The sequence below is a fragment of the Corapipo altera genome, unplaced genomic scaffold (genome assembly GCF_003945725.1).
Source record: "Corapipo altera isolate COAL_440 unplaced genomic scaffold, ASM394572v1 60913, whole genome shotgun sequence".
In the NCBI taxonomy this organism is placed as follows: domain Eukaryota; kingdom Metazoa; phylum Chordata; class Aves; order Passeriformes; family Pipridae; genus Corapipo; species Corapipo altera.
Genome location: NW_020885044.1, coordinates 23,115 through 46,428, shown reverse-complemented (window position 1 = coordinate 46,428; position 23,314 = coordinate 23,115). Strand labels below are relative to the sequence as shown.

The 23,314-nt window shown below is 41.5% G+C and overlaps 1 protein-coding gene across 1 annotated transcript in view; it reads right to left on the bottom strand.

The window, feature by feature from the left end:
* Positions 1 to 8,840: 8,840 nt before the first annotated feature.
* Positions 8,841 to 23,314, bottom strand: part of LOC113959488 (uncharacterized protein C18orf25-like) — a gene marked incomplete at its 5' end in the record, with an annotated part of 29,598 nt that continues 15,124 nt past the window's right edge. Inside the window, 2 exons of the mRNA XM_027668557.1 lie at positions 8,841 to 9,030; positions 12,628 to 12,754. Coding sequence (XP_027524358.1) covers positions 8,841 to 9,030; positions 12,628 to 12,754 — 317 coding nt within the window. The remainder of the gene's footprint in view (positions 9,031 to 12,627; positions 12,755 to 23,314) is intronic.

The window sequence follows — 23,314 nt, the reverse complement described above, 5'->3', positions numbered from 1 at the left end:
TGCTTGGCAAAAAGTGTATAAAAAGTTCAATTGTAAGTTTCTTGGGCAGAACAGGTTGTCCAGGGCTACCTGGCTGCTCCCCGGTCCCTCCCCGGTTGTAAATAAATACCTCCTGCTTATAGACTGAAAATTCTGTCTCTGAGCAGTTCCTCCTTCTTTGGGGTACAAATTGGCATCACTGAGGCCAACGGGCATCTTCTACTAATGCAGTCACAAAAAGATCAAAAGACAAAGGCTTACACCTGTTTCCAAAGGTGTACCCAAATTGACTCTCGCATGGTGGAACATCAGAACCATGCTTGACACTGCGGATAGTGGACATTCTAAGCGTCGCTCTGCCCTAATCGCTCACAAACTATCACGTCTCAACATCGACATTGCTACTCTCAGGGAAGTTCGTCTCCACGAAGAAGGCAACCTTAGAGAACATGGTGCCGGTTGCACACTCTCTTGGTCAGGTAAACCCAGAACTGAAAGGCATCTCTCAGGAGTTGGTTTCATGAGCAAAAACTCTATTGTTCCTAAACTCGAAAATCTGCCAACAGATCATTCTGGCCGCATTATCTCCCTACGCCTTCCACTACACAACAAGCAACATGTTGTCCTCTTTAGTATATATGCCCCAACTCTCTAAGCTGACCCTGCCGAAAAAGATAAAATTTACACCGACTTGTGCCTCCTTACCCAAAAGGTTCCTGCAGATGATAAGATCATTATCCTTGGTGATTTCAATGCCAGAGTAGGAAAGAACTTTGAAGGCTGAAAAGGAATATTAGGCAAGCATGGTGTTGGAAACTGCAACAATAATGGTCGACTTCTGCTAGAATTCTGTGAGGAGTAACAACTCACCATCACTAATACTATCTTTCAGCAGAAAAATAGTCTGAAGACAACCTGGATGCATCCTAGATCTAAGCATTGGCACCTCATCGATTATGTCTTGGTGCGATGGAGAGATGTCCGCGAGGTCCACCATACCCACGTGATGCCTAGTGCAGAATGCCAGACCATCAACTTGTGTGCTGTAAACTCAACTTCAACCTTAAGTTCAAACCTAAAAGGGGCAGTATCCCAAGGAGGATACTCTAAGTTAACAATCTCCAGTCAGCCACAGTGACAGACATATTCCAGGCAAATCTTCAAACTAGGCTCAAAAACCATTCCATAGATTCTGTAGATGCCTCTCCTGAAACACTTTGGCACCATATTAAAAACAACATCCTGCAGTCCTCTGAAAAATCCTTAGGGTTCTCCTTCAAGAAGAACAAGGACTGGTTTGATGAAAACAATCAAGAGATCCAGGAATTGTTGAGGAAAAAGAGAAATGCTCACCAAGCACACCTTGCACTTCTGTCGCCGGAACAGAGAGATTTCTCTGAACAATTTTTCCTGCACTCTGTAGGCCTTGCTTGCCATGGAAGTGACAAGTTGTATTGTTTATACTTATAGACTGTGTGAAAATATGTGATGTTTATACTTGTTAGCTCTGTGTCTAATTATAAGGTTTGAGAACATAATATGTTTATAGTAAGAAAACCTTGAGAAACTGAAGATAATGAAATACCTGCAGATTTAGGAAAACCCCTAAAAGCAGATTAATTAGAAAGAGGTTTCTGTGCCAAGAATGATTTCAGGTCGCATGGACAAAGCCTCAGATCCAATAAACTGAGAGCATGAGACGCTTGCACAAACTGAGCTATCCAATCATCTTGTTGTGAGCATGTACCCAGAGTAAACTAAACTGTATAAAAGTAAACTGATTTAAATAATAAATTGGACATTGCTTTGATCACATTGGTCCTGTTGCTATGTCTCTGTACCTCCACATCGATACACTGCCATCCTGTCACATAAGAAAAGCAGCCTTTCGTCTTGCATGCAGCAGGTTCCAACAGAAACTCCATGACATCCAAAACAAGTGGTGGATCAATCTAGCTGAAAAAACTCAATTATGCACAGATACTGGTGATCACACAGGATTCTATGAGGCCCAGAAAACAGCATATGGGCCTACATACCAAGTCCAAAGCCCTCTACTCAGCACAAATGGTCAAACGCTTCTGACAGATAAAACCTCCATTCTGAATCAATGGTCTGAACACTTTCAGACTCTTTTCAGTACTAGTCGTGTAGTCCAAGACTCAGTTATTCAGTACATTACACAGTAACCGGTGAAGAATGAATTGCATACTGCCCCCACTTTAGGAGAAACCCTTAAGGCCATACAGCAGGTGAAAATTGGCAAGGCAGCTGGGGTTGATGGAATTCCACCTGAAGTCTGGAAACATGGGGGCTTTGCACTCCATGCTAAATTTCACAAGTTTGTGGTGCGCTGTTGGGAACTAGGCGAACTACCATCAGACCTTCAGGATGCAATCATCATCACCTTGTATAAGAAGAAAGGAGTTAAATCAGACTGCTTTAACTACCGGCATATTACTCTGCTCTCCATTGCTGCCAAAATCCTAGCAAGAATACTTTTGAACAGACTAATACCTGCCATAGCAGAAGGAATTCTACCTGAAAGCCAATGTGGTTTCAAAGTCAACAGGAGTACCACAGACATGGTATTTGTTCTCAGACAACTGCAAGAGAAGTGTAGGGAACAGAACAAAGGTCTCTATGTAACCTTTGCTGATCTTATAAAGGTTTTCGATACTGTGAGCATAAAAGGTCTATGGCAGATTTTGGAACATTTAGGTTGTCCCCCCAAGTTCCTTAAAATGATCATCTCACTCCATGAGGATCAGCACGACCAAGTCAGATGTGGTAACCTGCTTTCTGAGCCCTTTCTAATAACCAATGGTCTGAAACAAGGCTGCGTCCTTGCACCAATCCTATTCAGTCTTTTTCAGCATGATGGTCCAAAGGGCCACGGTAGACCTCGATGATCAGGATGGCATCTACATTCGATATCATACTGGTGGAAGTCTATTCAACCTAAGGCGACTGAAGACCCATACTAAGACCTTAAATCATCTTGTCCGGGAGTTACTTTATGCTGATGACGGCGTCCTTGTCGTCCACACAGAAGCAGTTCTGCAGCGTTTAAGATCCTTCTTTGCAGACGCTGCTGAGCTCTTTGGGTTGGAAGTCAGCTTAAAGAAGACTGAAGTTCTCTATCAACCTGCACCTCAGGAAGTCTTCCATCATCCCCATATCACCATTGGCGAATCAGAGCTCAAATCAGTTCAGCAGTTTAATTACCTAGGTTGCTTTATCTCCTCGGATGGTAAGATTGACGGAGAGATAGACAACAGGTTAGCAAAGGCATATAGTGTGTTCGGAAAGCTTCATAAAAGAGTTTGGCAAAATAAACACTTGAAGAAAAGTACAAAGATCAGTGTTTACAGAGCCATTGTGCTGTCTGCTCTCCTATATGGATCTGAATCATGGGTCATCTACCGCCACCACCTGCAACTCTTAGAACGCTTTCATCAACGCTGCCTCCAGTAGCTGCAAGAGAGGAGTCCTGAAGAGAAGATGCAAGGACTCCCTGAAACAACATCTCAACCTTGGCCATATTGATCAACTTAACTGGTCTACTCTGGCCTCCAATTGGGAGGTCTGGAGACACGCTATCTTTAACGCTGCTGATGCTTTTGAGAAAACACGCAGGATCACTCTTGAGGAAAAAAGGCAGCGCAGAAAGAATCGTGTCTTGCAGAATATACCACCTAAGGAGTCTTTCTGCTGTGCCTTTTGCAACTGGACGTGCCTATCTCGTATTGACCTTTTTAACCACCAACGCGCTTGTAACATACGTGAGTAGAGTCCTTCCCAAATCTTCGTTCACGAAGCCTAGCCATGATGCTGTTTCCAGAAAGTTGTTCTTATCTCATCCCACGATCTTTACCTTTTGTGCCTCTGATCGTCCTCTCCAACCCAATGCAGGGGAGGGGGAAGAGAGAGTGAGGGAGGAGTCTATGGTTTAGACTGGTTTCAGTGGGAACACTAAATTGGAGAATACCATTCCTAAACCATGATAACCATGAGAAACAAAAATTATTTGACAAAATACTCCTACCTGCATTTCTTCCTCCTTGGGATGCATCTCATAGACAACTAGGGTCTGTCTCCCACCTTCTCAGAAAATGAGACACCATCCCCCACCAGAGATGTCTTTAGAAGCTGAAGTTTTGGTTGCATTATGCCACTGTGCTGGAGATGACCTTTCTGCCCAGGGGTTGGGAATTTCCTCCAAAAGCAAGAGGCAAAGCTGGAGGGGCAGTTAAGGAGTCACTCGCCAGTTGCCCTCGATGACATCCCACTCCCGTATGTCTCATCCTTGTTGGTACTCCATGTTGTGAGGATGCCTCCATTGTTCCCCACTCCCACACAACCAAGATGGGAAGATGAGCAAGTGTAGTCCCTCACCTTCAAGAGCCAACCCTGAATGCTCAGAAGAACCACTGCTTTGCCCAAATATAGTCATTAACCCACATCACTACTTTATTTAAGTGCAAACCAATTTTCTTAAGGTGTCCTTCCCTCTTGCTTCTCTGAGCAATACAGAGGTGAGGAGGGGGTATCTTCCTCCTGGAGATGTGCTGCTGACCAAGAGAAGAAGGAAAGCCCAGTCAAGGAGGTGGTTTCCCGTGCATCATGGACATCTTCACCTTTGCTCTTTGTACAGATGATGTATCCCATTAGAGTTGCAAAATGTTAGCAGAAGGGAGGTGTTAGTGAAATGTCCAAAAACAGATCCAAGGCACTCAGCCAGTGATTTTGACCTGGCAGAGCTTCTGCAAGGGGTATTTTTTATTTGGTGGTTTTTGTCACACATGGTCCAGGGAGAGTGTAAATAAATGGACCTAAATGGGAAGTGTAATCATGTGGAAAAGCCAGAAAGTTTCCCTTCCATGAATCTCTGTCATATTCTGTGCTAGGTAAGATGAGCTTTGAGTGTAATCACATAACACTAGAGACACATTTCCCATCAGGATCTGAAAAGCATCATTCCAGCCCAACCACCTCAGGCATAAAAGTTCCTCTTGGGGTTTAGAGCACCACTGTTTCTCCACACCGTGGAGAAACATCTATATATCTACAACCCCAGAGGGAGGATTTGAATGCACCCTGTTTCGAAATGGCAGCCTCTCCTGGAGGTCCATGTGGCCAAATGCTGGGGCATCCAGAGGGCTGTAGTAATGATCAAGGGGAATCAAGAGTATTTTAGGATGCAGATAGTTAAATCTGCCAGTGGTAACATTAGAAAACATGTATTTCCAAGGAAGACCAGCAGAAGAAAGCTGGAAGGATGGGACAAGAGGATACAGTTGGAGAAATACTGGTGTGAAGGTTACTCAGACATCTGAAGGACTGCGGTGTGTGGGGAGATGGAGGCTGCGCAGAAACTGCATGCCTAGAAGGGATCCTGCAGAGCACAATGGACTCTTAACATAAGAAGGACATGGACCTGTTGGCACAAGTCCAGAGGAGGTCACAAAGATGCTCAGAGGGCTGGAGCACCTCTGCTATGGAGACAGGTTGAGAGAGTTGGGGTTGTTCAACCTGGAGAAGAGAAGGCTCTGGGGAGACCTTAGAGCACTTTACAGTACCTACAGGGTTACAGGAGAGTGAGAGAGGGACTTTTCACAAGGGCATGGAGGGATAGGACAAGGGGCAATGGCTTCAAACTGACAGAGGGCAGGTTTAGATTAGATATTAGGAAGAAATTCTTCCCTGTGAGGGTGGTGAGGCACTGGTACAGGTTGCCCAGAGAAGCTGTGGCTGCCTCATCCCTGGAAGTGTTCAAGGATAGGTTGGACAGGGTTTGGAGCAATCTGGTCTGATGGAAGGTGTCCCTGCCCACTGTCTTTAAGGTCCCTTTCAACCCAAACCATTCCATGGGTCTATGATGGGCAGCAGCTGCTCATTACTGGAACCTGCACATCCCCTGGCATCCCCCACAAGCGTTACAGGGAGAAGTGGTGGTCCTGCCCTGGTCTGGGTGATAAAAACAAGGGTTTGCAGTCAGGAAATCACTTTTATATTCTGAACATGCAAAATTAAATGCATTACAGTGGGGAACAATGCTGAATTTGGACAGCTGTAACCCAGAACTTTGGGCTTTTATTTGGAGATGTGACAAAGTATATCTGATGGAAGTGGAAAAAAATCCCAAACAAACTGATATTATTTAAATAATACACTATTTTATTTTGTCTTAAAATAGTTTAACCTTTATGCTACAGACTTGTTTCAAAAAACAGAAGGTCTCCTCTTGAACCAAAAATATATATATTTATATATATATAAAACACTCTGTTTTATTATTATTATTTCTTCAAAGACCATTAAATACTGGATGGAAGATGAGAACTAAATAATGAGTGTTGAGAAAAATCAAAATTTTTAACTAGAGTCGCAGTTTTAAACATTTATATTCTAGGCAATGATTTGTCTTCACTATAGAAGATTCTAAGTTCACATTCTAGCAATTCAAGAACTGCTAAACCCTGAAGGGCTTGAGCCAATGCACACTGAGGTTGATGGAAGGCCCTGCATCAACTCCAATGGGTTCTGGATCAGGTCCCATGTGCATTGGTTCTTAGCCATACCATGGCTAACATTTCACTTTCCTGCTGAGAAGAGTAAAATCATCCAAGCACCTTTTGCTCTTTAAAAAATAAAATAAAAAAATGAAACCAAACCACTTCCTAGCTATCCAGTGATTGCAGTTTTCAGATCACTCACTACCCTTTAAAATCTGTTAAGAATAAGAAAAAATATGTAGTGTTTTAAATAAAAGAAAACTTGCATCAGGTTACAATACATGTATTATTTAAACAAACACAGTGCACGATTGAACTAAGTTTGATTAGAATGCAGTTGTTTTTATCTATACATGGAAGTCACATCATATACAAACTAAAAAATGAGAGTTAGTTTGCATTTTTCATGGAAGGACTACAAATGGGTCTCTGCAGCTTTCTTCACAACTAATCTTCAAAAGACTTGGTGAAACAGGAAAATGCAGCCACAGTATGGGAGTTCCAAAGTTTCCGTTACAAAATGTATGCTAGCTCACTAAAATGATGGCTGAGTTGCATGACTAAAATACGAGGAGAAAAGATCAACAGCCACTGCTGATTATAGTGCCCCAATAGCATGGGGCTTTTCCCTACTGCAATATGAATGAGCTTCATCCATGCTCCCCTCCCTCCCTCTTTCCCTCTCCTAGAGAAAGAAATTGGTCACTAGAAGCACCACATACATTTTTCTGGCCATGCAATACACTTAAATTCAATGTTTTAGAAAGCTTGAAATTGGAATATCAATCCTTTACCTAATTGTTCTTTCAAGTGCAGTCTGAACTGTTCTGCTTAGGGTTTTTTTTGCCCGCAGATAAAATTATTGGAAATCAAATAAATTTAGAAACCAGACAACACAAAAACAAAACAGAACTTCCCATGTTCTGACTAACGCCTATTCAGAAAATCTGATGATAGAGCTGTACAAAATTCCCACTAGAAACATCTGGAATACAGAGGAATGTTTTAATTGCACAATAGACATTTAAAGTGAATATCATCTTGTTAAAGTCTAATCTTTGGGTTTTGCCTTGAGAAAGGCTCAAAATGACAGATGAGTGGCAGGAATTTCCATATACACTACAGAAACTACAACCCGCTAAAGTAAGTAGTTCCACTGATTTCAGTAAACATTCTGGGTAGAAAGTGTTTCCTGAATCATATCTGAAAAACAATTCCAAAACTAGGATAAGAGACATGACCTAAGGAAAATAGTACAGATCTATTTAAAAAATGAAAAAAAAAAATCACAACCTTAGGTTCTGATCCTGCAACACCTTTTAGGACAGAGTTTTAAGCACTCGAATGGTCCTACGAGTTTCAGCAAACTGTCCCTGCTAAATGCTACACAGTTGCTAAAGTGCTTTGCCAGACTGGGGCTTTGAATTTGTTTAGGGTTGTTTGGTTGGGGGCTTTTAGATATGGTGAATGAAGTAAATAATCATCAATAGAAATGAGGACTGTGAGCAAAATGTTTCATTTCTCTCCTTCTCCTACTCCAGGCAAGACTCAGATTTAGGTAAAAAAGTTCAACTTTATTTAAAAAGGAGAGGGATACTGGACCTTTTTATTACTTTTTTTTTCCTGTGCTTTTGCAATAATCAGCTGCTACTAAGTCACTACTATTACTATTTTAAACCATAACAAGCCAGTGAAACACAGTCAGATAGAAAATTTAGAACTAAAAGAGTGTAAACTATAAATTATATTGAAAATAAAACTTCTTTAATTAAAAGCTGTTCAGTGCATATGTTATGAGCCATTTGCATTAAAGACAGTCCCTTCTGTTGGTAAAATAACCAAATCAGCTTGGGTATAAATTCTCTTGGCCCAATTTTTGGAAGTGTTGAAAACTCCCAGTTCCAACGAAATCAGTGAGGACACAGTATTTCTCAAAATCACTGATATTCACACAGCAAAACACTAACTTCTACTAACAAACTCAATATACTGATAAATTAAAAATGTTCTGAAGTTGGAGGTGGGAAAGGGTGGGGGGACATAAGTTTGCACACAGTTATTTCTTCAGATTAACATGCACACGTTATTAACTGTAGATGTGTTTTAAATTTGGTGCTATTGGGTTTTAATTCTGGAATGAATCCTCCTTTGAGAAGGCAAAACCATTTTAAATTATATTGAAATCATACTACATTCTTATGGAAATGAAAAACATAATGAGTTTGAATTTCATAATGCCAAGAACAGGGCATTCTGAACAGCTTCTGAAGCTGAAGCTTTAACAACGAACTTCTGTGCCACAAAGGGGAGAAGGGGTGGGGACAGAAACACAGGGACATTGCATTACAGTATATATTTGCGTCTCATATCCTCATCCAGAGTGAGATCTACTACTTCAGGGGGTGCAGACCAGTTCTGCTGGGGAGTCACTGCTGTCCATGACTGTGTTTGCTGAGCGTTAATGTACTGTGAGCCTGAGCCATGCTTCCAAGAAGACACACTCTGAATCACACCTCCCCTGGGATGCATATACCTGTAGCAAGGCAAAAACCACAAAGGATTAAAGCTACCATTGAATTCAGGCACAAGATTGTTAGCTGCAGTGTTTTATCATTTAGGCATCTTAACATGCTCCCCTTCAAAATATTCACATGGATTTTCCATTTGTAGAGTCCGTGACATCTTAAATACCCAGTAAACAAAGTTGAGACTAAATTTAAACTTGGAGGTAGTGATTAAATTATTTTTAAGAACTGAATTCTGCCAGTGGGTATAAAATGATATTCCTTACAAAATATGTGCATCTTGGAGAAGTCTGCCCTATCATGTGCAATACCATGTATTATTCAGAAGTATAGTTTCCTGCTAGCAGTTTTACCCGCTGGACTTAAAAAGAGAAAAATTTTAAGTGAGGCTGGATGAGACAAAGGGAAAAGTTATCTTTCTATATGAAATCAAAGTCATGTTAAAATAAGGACGTAATGATACTTTCATTACAATAATTACAAAAGAGATGTTGTCAATTACATTATTACAGTCATTACATTTGATTTTTCTTTTGGTCTTAACAAAAAATTGCAAACATGCTGGGAAATGTTCAATGATAATGATACAGATCTACTTCAGCAAAACATTTAAGCTTTCAGTGATTATAGTCAATGAGAATAAATCATGTATTTAAACACACACTCAAGTGCCTTGATGAAGCGAGGTACATATCTACTTATTTCCACAGTATTTTTTCTTATTACATTCATAGTAGATATGCGACGATTGAAGTACAAGCTAATAATAATTAGAAAAAACCCCTCAAAATGAAAGATAAACTAATTTTGTTATATGATGAAGTGATGACAAGAATTTACTGGAGTCTTTAAGATGATCACTCCATTTTCAGCTGTAAATCTTAAACAAGTACTAGTAAAACTTGATACCTAGTGCTCCAAAAATTGTTTTGCTCTTGTAAGCACTGGTAGTGGCTGCACACATAAGTTGGAGGTGTTTTGGCTGCTGGGGTAAGCTTTTCCCATTTCTTTGTGAAGGCATATGTACTGTATTTCAGGAATCCAAATTTTCTGCATTGCTCAAATATCCCTGACATTTACATTTTATTTATCTATTTATTTGAAGGTCATGCAATTTATTTTCTCCAGAACTACTTATCTTTCTTGGTTCTGGTTAGTTTCATGACATAAAATGAAAAATCTCATTCTCTGAGCTGTAACTTCTCTGAATATAAATGTCTCATTGTCTTCTCGGATATGCTATTTAGTTTTGGATGTTATGTTTAGAATGACTTTTTTATTACTTCTTCAGTCTTAAAAAAATACATACTTAAAAGTCCACAACTACAAAGAATTAGCAATAAGAGACTGGAACTCTAAAAAATGTAGGTGATTTCTTTCTTTTAAAGCTTTCTTTTAAGAAGAAATATTTTTAAGCATAACTGGAAAAATTAAACAAAGTAAAAAAAAAGACCTGGTGTCCTAAGTAGATGCCAAGTAATATTCCAATGATGAGAAACAGTATCAGTACACTAATAATCTGAAAAACTACAAATGATGGACAAACTCTAGGGTGTCATGACTCACACCAGTCCAACAATGACATGGAATATGGAGCATGATAAAAAACAGTGTGAGCAAAAGAACAGAATCCAAACACCATACTAACTAAACATGCAAAAAATACTGATCAAAAACCTAAACCTTTTTCAAAAGACAACCCTGTCAGAAACCCATCAATACTTCATAGCTGCAAACCTAGACCTGCAAGAGAAATAAAATTCTAAATAGGATTTGAACAACTGAAACATGTGAGTATTCAACAGAGTCAGTAAAAACTAGTCTGTGGGAGATGGTACATGGTTACATGAACAAAGGAAAGCAAAAAAGTGTGCTTTAAGTCTGTCTTTGCTGAAATTATTTCAGTCCATATCCACTAAAACTGATTTTAAACAGCAATTCTGCATTTACTTCACATTTCCATTCTTGTACATGGTAAATATTATCAATGCAAACAGCATGGAAAGCTTTTCAATAGGGGACTGCAAGCAAAAGAGTTGTGTGTACATAGTGCTAGACAGATTTACACAAACTAGCATTGGAGGACAAGTCCACACTGCTTATTAGCACAAAGATCCTCCAAGACCTGGATCTGCTGGATAAACAGTCAGGAGAGTTACTACCTAAGAAATTAGTACCTTCCAAAAGAGTTAGCCATGCAAGGACTTTCGCTATTCCTTTGGGACCTTAAAATTTCCTTTTTTCATATCCAACAGCACTGGACTATGCCCATACTATCCGTACAGTTTCCTGTTTGGGAAATTGGGTCCTGCACACCTTCCTTCTTCCTTTCCTCAAGGAAGGGACAACAAGGAACAGCTCTGTTCTTTGTCCTCACATCCCTTTTCTGACTCCAAGCCTCCACCAGGCAGCAGACTAGTTTTAGAAGGAGTTTGTCTGTATATTGTTTTAACTTGTTTTTATTCCACCAAATTAACACTCCATACTACATGAAAATGCCAGTCTTGTTCAACTGCTTCATAATATCTTAAGCCAAGGAAAGATCATAGACTAAAGATGAAGAATAACATCAAAAAATGCCTAGCAAGAATAACAGCTGAAGCACAGCTGGACAGCTTTCTATCTGAGTTTGAGAGAAACCTCTGGCTTCCTTACTGTCCTCTACTTTGGGGATTTGAACTCTTGTATCTTGAAATAAAACCAAGATTCATAAAGATACAATTTTCAGTCTAAAGGGGTTATCTTATGAAATAAGCTATTGAAAAGTTAATAGTATTTTTACAACTACTGATTAATTAAATAAAGTGGAAGTTGATTAAATGCTCAGAGTTAATATTTTTAAAGGAAACAAGAACCCACATAAATATTTTAGTTTCTTTATTTGCATATTCACACTATGCCTTTAAAATCTGAATTCCTGATGTATATACATTAGGTATCTCAATATTTGGCATTTTTATACTACATATCTTTAGTCTGTTAATGTTTGATATCGAATCACAAGCTTAATATGAATACTTATTGGGAAGTAAGATAACACGCAGGTACCCCTGAAATACCAAGTAGTAGAAGGATTGTAGGAAAATTTATTTCCGAAGTCAAGAACACTAGACTTAAAAGAAAATTCCTAATGACGCTTCAAACATCGGACCTGAGAAAGACACAGTCCGTGTTCTCCTCAGGGCTGCCCCCTCCCCACCTTGGAGGCCCCTTACATGTCTGTGAGTGTTTATCTCTCTCCTCACATACCACAGAGAGCCTGAGAGTCTCTCTGGAATGCAGGGGGAGAAAACATCAAAAACTGTCTTTGAGAAAGATGCTTCTTTTAGGCAGGAATACTTTTTTAAGTGAATAACTCTATCTCCTCGTAGTGAAATCTGGAAGACTATTCTATCCTTACACTTATCAAGTTGGTAATGTTCTAAAGAAAAACACATTCTGATATCACTGTGATCAGCGAAAAAAACGTGCAACATTTGCTACCTTTTGGGCATCGGTCATGGATGGATAACTATAGAAGTGAAAGTCAGTATTTTTTTATTAATTTTGGCAATACAGATATTCTGATAAAATGAAATATTAGAGTAAGAAAAAGGAATTCATACCTGGCATGTTCCTGAACTCCAACAATCTCTACTTCACTATCAGAAGAGGCAATATTAATTTCTTCATTGATCTGGACATTACTAGAAGAGGTTTTGTCACCTGCAAGGAAGCCTGGATCCAAATGACCTATAGATGGGGAAAACGCAAATACAACCAATGTTTAACAACGTACACAACTCAGAAATCAACTGAAAAAGGAATTTCCCAAGCTAACAAAAAAACCCCACTGAAACACTGCAACTGGAAAATCTTATTAGACCAAGTTATCCAACTTTCTGTTTATCACCTGATACAGGATGGCCACTGGATTTATTGAGTGTCATGGTTTGAGATACCCCAAAATCTAATTCCCTAGCTCCATCCCCCCTCCCACATCTCAACCTAATGTGGGATGATTCTTTCCAGACAAAACACACCAGACTCAAAGTGGGGGGAAAGGGAATATATTACAATGACTGTACAAATAAATACTACAATACATTATATACAACCTTAGCTATCTCTACCATGACATAAGCATTTACAATGGATCAGATCTCTTCTCCCCTCCAAATAAAAGTCCAGGAGGGAAGAAGAGACAGATCCCTTCCACATTTAGGGTAGCAGTTCCTCTTCTGTCTTCCATGCAGCAGTTGCAACTGGATTGTTGTAGCTGGATCTCTTTTCAATACACACAAGGGGGTCTCCAAGCCCCTCGGTTCTCCTTCGACTCCAAGTGAAGGTCTCACCTGTGGACTGCCAGCAGGGACAAGACTCGTTTCACCACAGGTATATCACGAAATGCAGGGGCATCTTCGTGAAAGTCCCTTCCTCAGGGGATTCACCCCTGAGTCAGAACATCTTGGGCAGCTTTCAGTTGAAAGTCCTTGCCTCAAGAGTTCCACCAGAGTTCCTGTGCTCTGTCTCCAACTGCCAACGTGGCAGCAGCAGCGGGGGGAGCAAGGTCACCCCCCTCTGCATTTCCATCCGGTCCTCCCGGTCCAACTCCGGGACGTCTTTGAGTTTCTTAGTTCCTCTCCCTCCGGTACTGCTGTACTCCAAGACTCCTCTCAAATAGGAGTCCATCTACTCCTCCTCTCTCTAAGAGGGGTCTCCAAGGTTTTTTTTGGGGGGTCTGGTTCAGTTCTTACCCCAAAAACTCTGTCTCTCTGCTGCCGGTTCTCTATCTCGGCTCAAGCAACTCTGAGTCTTCCTTGGTTGCATGCTGTTTACTGTTCCTTCAGTTATCTCTTGGTTCTTAGCCATAACCTCTGGACGCTGCCGCCGCTTCTGCTCTGTCTCTGCTCACTCACAGTGGAAAAACATCCCCCAGCTCACAGCTACAGACACATAGTCCAGCTTAACACTGTTCCAAGTCTCTGTAGCCCTCAACTGGGGCTGGGGGGGGGCAGAGGTCCCCCCAGAGGGTTCCTTCCCTCTCCTCGTGGTTCCTACAACATGGTCACTTCTTCTATATCCAACCAACAACTCTTCTCTTCCATTTGGTTGTGATATGTTTATATTTTGCAGAAGCACTCATTGGCTAAAACTTCAAAACTTACCACCCCCTGGGGGTTACCACTTTCAACTGCAGGGGGAAAATCTGGTTCAAACCACTACATTGAGTCTCAATAGCTCTAGTGATGGTGTTGTCACACAAATGTGAACAAAGTCTGACTTGCATCAGGAACACTCGATGTAATTAGGATTTCCAACTGTTATTTTATGACAGTGCTGAGAGAGACTGTGCCTAAACCTCTTTGACATAAAGAAACAAGACAATCTAATGCCAATAAATCAAACTCGATACTGTGGCAAACAAAGCCTATAGGTTGGACAGAAATATCACACATCGAGGACAATGAATATTTTTTTAATAGGGGAAGACGGTAAATGAAATAAAACATAATAAACCCATCAGTTTCTCACTGTGCTGTTGCACACATCTGTTCTAACATCATTACAAATACTTGAAAAAAAAATCTGTTTTTCTCAAGTCCCATATAAAGTACTATTTTTTAATTACAGTTTCTCAGTGACAACCAGTTCATCAGTCTATCAAATAACAAGTCCTCAACTAATGCTATGTTTCAACTGGTTTTGCATAAATAAATGAAGGTTAAAAATAGGCTGCTCCTACTGAGTGCTAAACAGGTTGCATATACAAATTATCCAAGAATTAATAAAAATTACAAATATATGTGTTAAAACTTTGCAAAGCATAATTTGCAACCTTGAAAAGTAACATTTTTCATCGTAAATAAGAAGCAAGACTACATTTAAACACAGTTTTTTGCATTGCAATGCTTAATGCATGTATTCTGCCTCTTTCAAATGAAAGGTAACTACCAGCTATGGATTAGTTTACAAGTCTGCACACAGGCTTCCAGGAACATTCACCAGATGCACTGGAATCCTATAATGAAAAATAAAAAAATCACAGTACTAGTAAAAAGAAATTCATTAGCAAACAGATAAAAGCACACAGGTTTGGCTGCACTTAGTCTTCTAAAAATATCATTTCTTTTTCATAGTGAAACCATTTTTCTCAAGTGTGCAGCAATTTAAGGACTACAAGGCTCTCTAAAAATTAGAGGGGGTGCATCTTCATTACTATCTGTTCCTAAAAATTTAAGAGACTCACTCATAGATTTTTCATTATTCTATCAACAAAACCAGTGGCAGAAATCAATACTAGGAGAGTCATACTTCATTGCTTTTTCTCTCAGCTATATATTAGGTTGCAGATCACCACAGAGATGATCATCTGTATTGGGTCTGGCTGAGCTGGAGTTCATTTCCCCACAGTAGCCTTCACAGTGCTGTGCTTTGCATTGGCAGCTAGAAGGGTGTTGATAACACACCACTGTTTTGGCTACTGCTGAGCACAGCACCAACACTGTAACATTCCTTCCTCAGTTGAGGGCAAGATCCTGGGAGGGGACCCAAGTAGGCCAGCTGACCCAAACTGACCAAAGGGATATTCCATACCATATGACAGTTCAGATATAAAAGCTAAGGCTCAGAGCAGGAGGGTGGGCATTCATTGTCTAATGGCTGCCTGCTGAGAAACTGTCACGCGTAGGGAAGCCCGGTTTCTTGGGAGTGGCCGACCATCCCTGCTCATGGGAAGTAGAGAATAAAACCTGCTATCTTTTGCTTCTGCACCCACAAGCTTCGCTTTGCTTTTTGCTTTAAATAAACTGTCTTAACCCACGAGTTGTTGTCTTTTTTCCCACCTTACTCTCTCCCCTGTCCCTCTGGGAAGGGGAGTGACAGAGTGGCTGGGTGGGCACCTGGCATCCAGCCAAGGTCAACCCACCACATCATCATAAGAATTGTGAGAAAAATCTCATTTATTAAATTTAGAAAAACGGTAAAAGTTTGCAAAACAAAAGGAATAAAACGAAAAGGAAAAATTAATTACAACACATGTTGGATGTCCTAGGCATGCAGGATTCCCAGGAACACGCCTTCCAATTCAAAAGTCCCGCTTTTTAAACATTCTTAAGGTTCAACCCTGTTTACATCATAGAAGAGGCATTCCCCTCTCCCTGATTGGCTGTGTCATGCTGGGAGGTGGAGTGTGCAGCAGCACTGGCGGCTCCCAGGACCAGCCATGTGGTATAAGGGGTTTCCTTACCAATATTCATTTTACAGTTCCCTATTCCCATTCGCATGTTTCCCTGACACCGGTTCCAGGTTGAATCCGGCATCTTACAACTCCGCGATACGCCTTATAGGTTAGTAAAGAAAAACTCCTACGTTAGTGATTTATTTAACTCATTTGCTTGTAATAAAACCGATTCTTTATATCCCACAGGATTTACCATGTTTTTCAAAGATTTTAACAAATTTTCCCACTTTACCTATCCATTTCTGTTACTCAAAGGAAATGTATTCTGTGCTTCCTCTGCTGGTTCATGCTGTTGTATATAAACAGTTTTCTTCTTCTCGAGAAATGTTGGTCTATTGTTCTACTGTGGTCAATAAAGTAATGCTCACAGAAAAGCCACATTTTAAATTGCTTGATCTTAACAGTAAGAAATTAATCATAATTCTCAGATTAAGAACATTTACCTGAAATATCCTGAAAGTAATCAAACATTGCATCATTTGCTAATAGTTCCAGTTAGCAGATCAGGACAACTGCTACTTAACTTCAGAGTAGTAAAGTTATCTCACTACTGCAATATTCATTTGAGAAGATCTTGTGCCACCTCCCCACCAAAAAAACAAAGCCAGTCCAGCTCATCCCAAAGTTGACTGACACTGTAAAGACAGAGAACTGCCTACCTGCTGGGGCAGTGAGCACCCATCAACTCCTTTTGTAATTCAACCTCCCAGAGGAAAGCTGTGCACCTTGGCTAGTTAACTGAATGAGATCAGTCAGGGTCCACAAGGACAGCAAGGTCAGTATCTTGCTCAACAGACAGGAGAGGATTGGAGATTCACATGATCTTACAACACCACTCCAGAATTGCACAACCCTTGACATCAGAAGGAGAGATACTCTCAGCAGATAAGAGAGCTGTTTTGTCAAGTTCTGTGTAATGTTCCTTTCCAGTAACAGTGCTGCCTACTTAACTGACACTACAACTGCCCGGACTGTCTTGTGGGCACTTCTGCAAGCTCACACAGGGACTCGTCAGCATCTCCCAATCTCTTACAGCTATCTAAGAGCTCAAGGCACCAAACTAGAAGTGGTATGGACTTATGACAGCCATTTAATGAAGATGAGTTACGAGATATTAAGTGACTACAGTTAGTAATTATTTTATGATCAGACATTTTTACACATTTGCCACAGGAAATAAACCAAACCAACTCTCAGGTATTTTAAAGCTTCAAATACTTTAATTCAACACCAATGAATGTCTTGGCTTTAAGCCAGTATCTTCCTGGAATAGAGCAGTAACATACCCATTTTATGATGTCATGGTTAAGGCCAGCTGGCAACTAAGCACCGCTCGCTCACCACCCCACCCCCACCCTCCACTCCCCCCCTTCCTGGTAGAATGGGGGTGAGAAACAAAGGTAAAACTTGTAGCCTGAGATAAGAAAAATTTAATAATTGAAACAAAGCAAAACATAAAAATAATAATAATAGTAAATAAGAAAGAGAAAACAAAAGAAAAACAAGTGATGCACAATACCATTGCTCACCACCCACTGACCGATGCCAAATCCCATCCCCAAACTGCGAGCAGCCCCCCCTTCCAGGTAACTGCCCCAGTTTATATACTGGGCATGACATTCTATGGTCTGGAATATCCCTTTGGCCAGTTGGGTCACCTGTCTCAGCTATTGTCCCTCTCAGGTTTTTTTTGTGCACCTCCTCACTTGGTAAGAGCATGGGACACTGAAAAGTCTTTGACTTGGGAAAGCACTACTTAGGAACAAGTAAAACATCAGTGTGTTATCAACATTATCTCATACTGAATCCAAAATACAGCACTGTACCAGTCACTGAGAAGAAATGAACTCTATCCCTGCTGAAACCAGGACATATGGTCTGGTCAACTGAGAGATCCGGTGACATGCCCAAATTCTACAGAAAGGCTGGAAAGGAGTTGTAAGACAACCAAACCCTCAAGTCATTTTCTCATCCACAAGCCACCAATATTATTCATTTGTTTCTTTAATTATTAAGCTCATAGTATAAAATCTAAATATTGCAACACGGATTTGCAGTAGGCATACTACTGAAAAATAAATGGTATCAATACACTAAAGGCAAAGTCATGTTGGATTCAAATTATGAAAATTTGACAGTAAGATACCAACTGCTGTTGGGTTGCTCTTGACACCAAATCCTTGATCTTTTTTGACCAGTAATAAGAGGTGCCAATTGATTTCAGCATCCACCAGATTGTTAACAATCAATACCACAATCTTTACATGTCCAAAGTGTTCCTAGAGAAGAAAGCACTTGTGACAGTGGTCTCGGGACTCAGTAAGCAACAGGTATAGCTTCACTGGAAGCAACACACTACCTTCTCACCAAGAAAGCGCACCCGTGCCACTGAACCATACTCAAGAGCACAGCTAGCTCAAGATAGCTAACCTTTGAGTCTATATCTTTACAAATCCTAACACTCTCCTCCTTAGTCGAGTTTTCCTAAGAAACTAACGCAACGATGTTGTGGTTTAACCCCAACCAGCAACAAAGTACCACGCAGCCACTCGCTCGCTCCCCCACCAGTGGGATCAGGGAGAGAATCAGAAGGGTAAAAGCCAGAAAACTCATGGGTTGAGATAAAGAATGTTTAATCAGGAAAGTAAAACATGTGCACACAAGCAAAGCAAAACAAGGAGTTAATTCACTGCTTCCCATTGGCAGGCAGGTGTTTAGCCATCTCCAGAAAAGCAGGGTCCCATCACATGCAACAGTTACTTGGGAAGACAAACACCATCACTCCAAACATCCACCCCAATTTATATACTGAGCATGATGTCATATGGTATGGAATATCCCTTTTGTCAGTTTGGGTCACCTGTCCCGGCTGTGTCTCCTCCCGACTTCCTTGCCAGCATGGCAGTACGAAAAGCAGAAAAGGCCTTGGTTCTGTGTAAGCCCTGCTCAGCAGTAACAAAAACATCTCTGCATTATCAACCCTATGCTGCGTTCAGCACAAATCCAAAACACAGTCCCATACCGGTCACTGTGAAGAAAATTAACTCTACCCCAGCCAAAACCAGCACAAACAAAAAAGATAAAATTCTCATAGGATGTTGCAGCTGTAGACAAATGTCTGTGAGTACTGGAAGAATAAGATGGACTGTGGCACAGTCTGTCATGGAAGGAGAACAAAGCCTGGTAAAGAAAAAGGACAATGCAGGAGAGGGTTAATTTAGAATAAGCTTTTGACAAACAAAAGGCAAAAAAATAGTATGAAGCAAATACAAGTTGATTCTACAAATGAACAAAAGCTATTTTGGGTATTTCAAAAAAACAGAACTGACTGGGACAAAAAGTCAGTTGCATGTGCATTATGAATAATGTCTTCATTCGCGAAGCCTAGCCATGATGATGAATAATGTCTCTAACATGGGTTTTACTATCAGATACTTTCTACAGTATTTACTCCCAGTGGCAGAGGTGAAGAAATTCAACCTCTACTTCAAGAGGGTAACAGACAGACCAGGAAACAGGCATTTCTTTCCCTCGACATACAGAAGACTTTGCATATGTTTGATTACAGAAATTAAATCACAGTTTGTAAGAGGATACCAAATTACCACTTATAAAAAGAGCAACGAAAATTAAAAGGTAGTTTTCAGCAGTACCATGCAAGTACTGACAGGGGGAAAAAAGCCCCAAAGCACAAAAAAACAAACAAACAACAAAAACCCCGCAAACAAAAAACTCCTTATGTTATAGTTTTATACTTTTTTATTTTTTCCTGGTGAATTTTCCCATACCAACGGCCTCTTGCTAGTAAGCTAAGACTCCATTGTTAGGCGAGCCTGGGACTTGGGACTTAGCAACTGGACTGCTTCATCGAAATGCTAAATAACCTTGGTACACCAGCTAAATTGCATAAGGGAAACTCCATCCCCCCTGTAGCCACAGTTGGGGGAAAGAGAGAGCTCAGGTTTTTTTCCTCTGGGGGTGGGACTTTACTTTTGCCCAGACTCAGGGAGTGGTGTGGAGGTGAGGGGTTCCGGGTTCATTTTTTTCAACCAAGTCACTGGATTCTTTTGGCCCCTAGGGAGGTCCCGGTTCGCCTCCGTTCCCTCATGCCCTGCTCTGCCTGCTGCCTGGACTTGCCTCCGATTTCATCGGAGAAGTCGGTGGCATCTGCGGAGGAACTTTTGAGGGGAAAGGTTGTTCTTCCCCTCCTCCTCCTCCTTCTCCGTGCAGGTGGCAGTTCGCACCCATTGACGAAGAAGGGGAGTTCCAGCCAGAGCCAGTCTTTGACAGTGCGAGTCCACAGGAGGAACCACCCTTTCCCCTTCTCCCTTCCCCCTTCAGGGGTGGCCCGCGTTCAGCTGCCTCCCACACTCCGGGCCCCACAGACGCGACGGTCACCAGAGCCCAACAGCGCCACCTGCTGACCACCATTGCGCAATTGCAGCCTTTGCTCCTCTGGAAGCCCAGCAGCGCCACCTGGTGACCGCCAGTCAGGCACTGCAGCCCCTGTCTCCCGAGGCATGCCAGCGCCCCCTGCTGGGTGTGGTTATAACTGCACTGAAAGGCAAAAAAGTACTTAATTGTTTTTGGTGAAAGTTTGGTTACGGAATTGTTGCTTGTTTTGTTGTGTTACATATATATATGTTCATGTTCATGGCTAGGTTTCACAAACGAAGATTTGGGAAGGGCTCTACCCACATTTGCTACAGACGCACTGGTGGCTAAAGAGGTCAATGTGAGATAGACAAGATCGGTTGCAAAAGGCACAGCAGAAAGACTCCTTGGATGGTATCGGCAGGATACGATTCTTTCTGCATTGTCTTTTCTCCTCAAGAGTGATCCTGCGTGCGTTCTCAAAGGAAGCAGGAGCGTTATGGATTGTGTGTCTCCAGACCTCCCGATTGGTGGTCAGGGTAGACCAACGATGAAGATCAGTGTGGTCAAGGTTGAGATGTTGCTTCAGGGAGTCCTCGTATCTCCTCTTCGGGGCTCGTCTCTTGCGGCAGCTGGTGGTAAGCTCACCATAGAGCACAATCTTGGGGAGGCGGTACTCCTTCATCCTGGTGACGTGCCCTGCCCAAAGCAGCTTTGTTCTCAGCAACATGGCCTCAATACTCGAAACTGTTGCCTGTTCTGGAACAGATGTGTTAGTTACATAATCTGACCAGTGGATGTTTAGGATTGTACGGAGACAGCGTTGATGGAAGCGTTCTAGGAGTCGCAGGTGGTGGTGGTAAATGACTCATGATTCGGATCCATATAGAAGAGTAGACAACACAATGGCTCTGTAAACACTGATCTTTGTACTTTTCTTCAAGTGTTTATTTCACCAAAGTCTTTTATGGAGTCTTCCGAAAGCTCTATATGTCTTTGCTAACCTGTTGTCTATCACTCCGTCAATCTTACCAACCGAGGAGATGAGGCTACCTAGGTAATTAAACTGTTGGACTGATTTGAGCTCTGATTCGCCAATGGTGATATGGGGATGATGGAAGACTTCCTGAGGTGCAGGTGGATAGCAAACTTCTGACTTCTTCAAGTTGACTTCCAGCCCAAAGAGTTCAGCAGTCTCAGCAAAGCAGGATGTTAAATGCTGCAAGAGCTACTTCTGTGTGAGCGACAACGGCGGCGGCATCAGCATAAAGCAGTTCCCAGACAAGATGGTTTAAGGTCTTAGTATGGGCCTTCAGTCGCCTTAAGTTGAATAGACTTCCGTCGGTACAATATCGAATGCAGATACCATCCTGACCATCGAGGTCTGCCGTGGCCCTTTGGAGCATCATGTTGAAAAAGATTGTGAATAGGGTTGGTGCAAGAACGCAACCTTGTTTCACACCATTGGATATTAGAAAGGGCTCAGAAAGTGCATCGCCATATCTGACTTGGTCGTGCTGATCCTCATGAAGTAAGATGATCATTTTAAGGAACTTGGGGAGACAACCTTGTGGTGGTTTGGGCTAGGCCTTCCTTGGTGACTACTTTGTAAACAAGGAAGGGTCCACATTTACCCAGTATTCCCTATGATTTTTACGTAAGCCCGACTATAAGAAGAAAGGAGGGAAGGCCTTCACTCTCTTTCCTTCCGGCGGCTTGGAGGTGCAGGTTCCCTGCTGTTGAGTCTGCTGTGTTGGGGAGCGAGGTCTGGTAAGGCCTTGTCGACCTTGGGAGGCGGAGGTTGCCGGCAATCGACCCGGAGCGACTCTCGGTTGTCCCAAGGAGAGTGGTGGGATATTTCTTTGTTAACTCTTTAGTTACTAGATCTTGGGTTACTAATTGGAATATATATATATTTTATTTTGGTTTTGTTCCTTTTCCCTTCCCCCTTCCCTTTCCCCTGTGAAATTGTATATATATTTCAATTCTATGTAACTGTAATATAAGTGTAAATATATTTTTATATATTGCTTTAGCTCTCTCTCTCATTTTGGGGTTTCTTGGTTATTTTTCTCCCTCTTCTCCCTGAGGTTTGGGGAGGGGGGGGGGAAGCTCTTGTGGTAAGGTTTGGAGACTTGGGAGGGAGCCAGCTTCAAACCATATCAACCTAAACGTTCCAAAATCTGCCACAGACCTTTTCTGCTCACAGTATTGAAAGCCTTTATGAGATCTGCAAAGGTTACATAGAGACCTTTGTTCTGTTCCCTACACTTCTCTTGCAGTTGTCTGAGAACAAATACCATGTCTGTGGTACTCCTGTTGGCTCTGAAACCACATTGACTTTCAGGAAGAAGTTCTGCTATAGCCGGTATTTGTTCAAAAGTAATCTTGCCAGGATCTTGCCAGCAATGGAGAGCAGAGTAATACGCCGGTAGTTAAAGCAGTCTGATTTAACTCCTTTCTTCTTATACAAGGTGATGATGACTGCATCATGAAGGTCTGATGGTAGTTCGTCTAGTTCCCACAAACTCGTGGAATTTAGCATGGAGTGCTTGGTGCTTGGTCCTCGTGCTTCCAGACTTCAAGTGGAATTCCATCAACCCCAGTTGCCTTGCCAATTTTCACCTGCTGTATGGCCTTAAGAGTTTCTTCCATAGTAGGGGCAGTATGCAATTCATCCTTCACCAGCTGTTGTG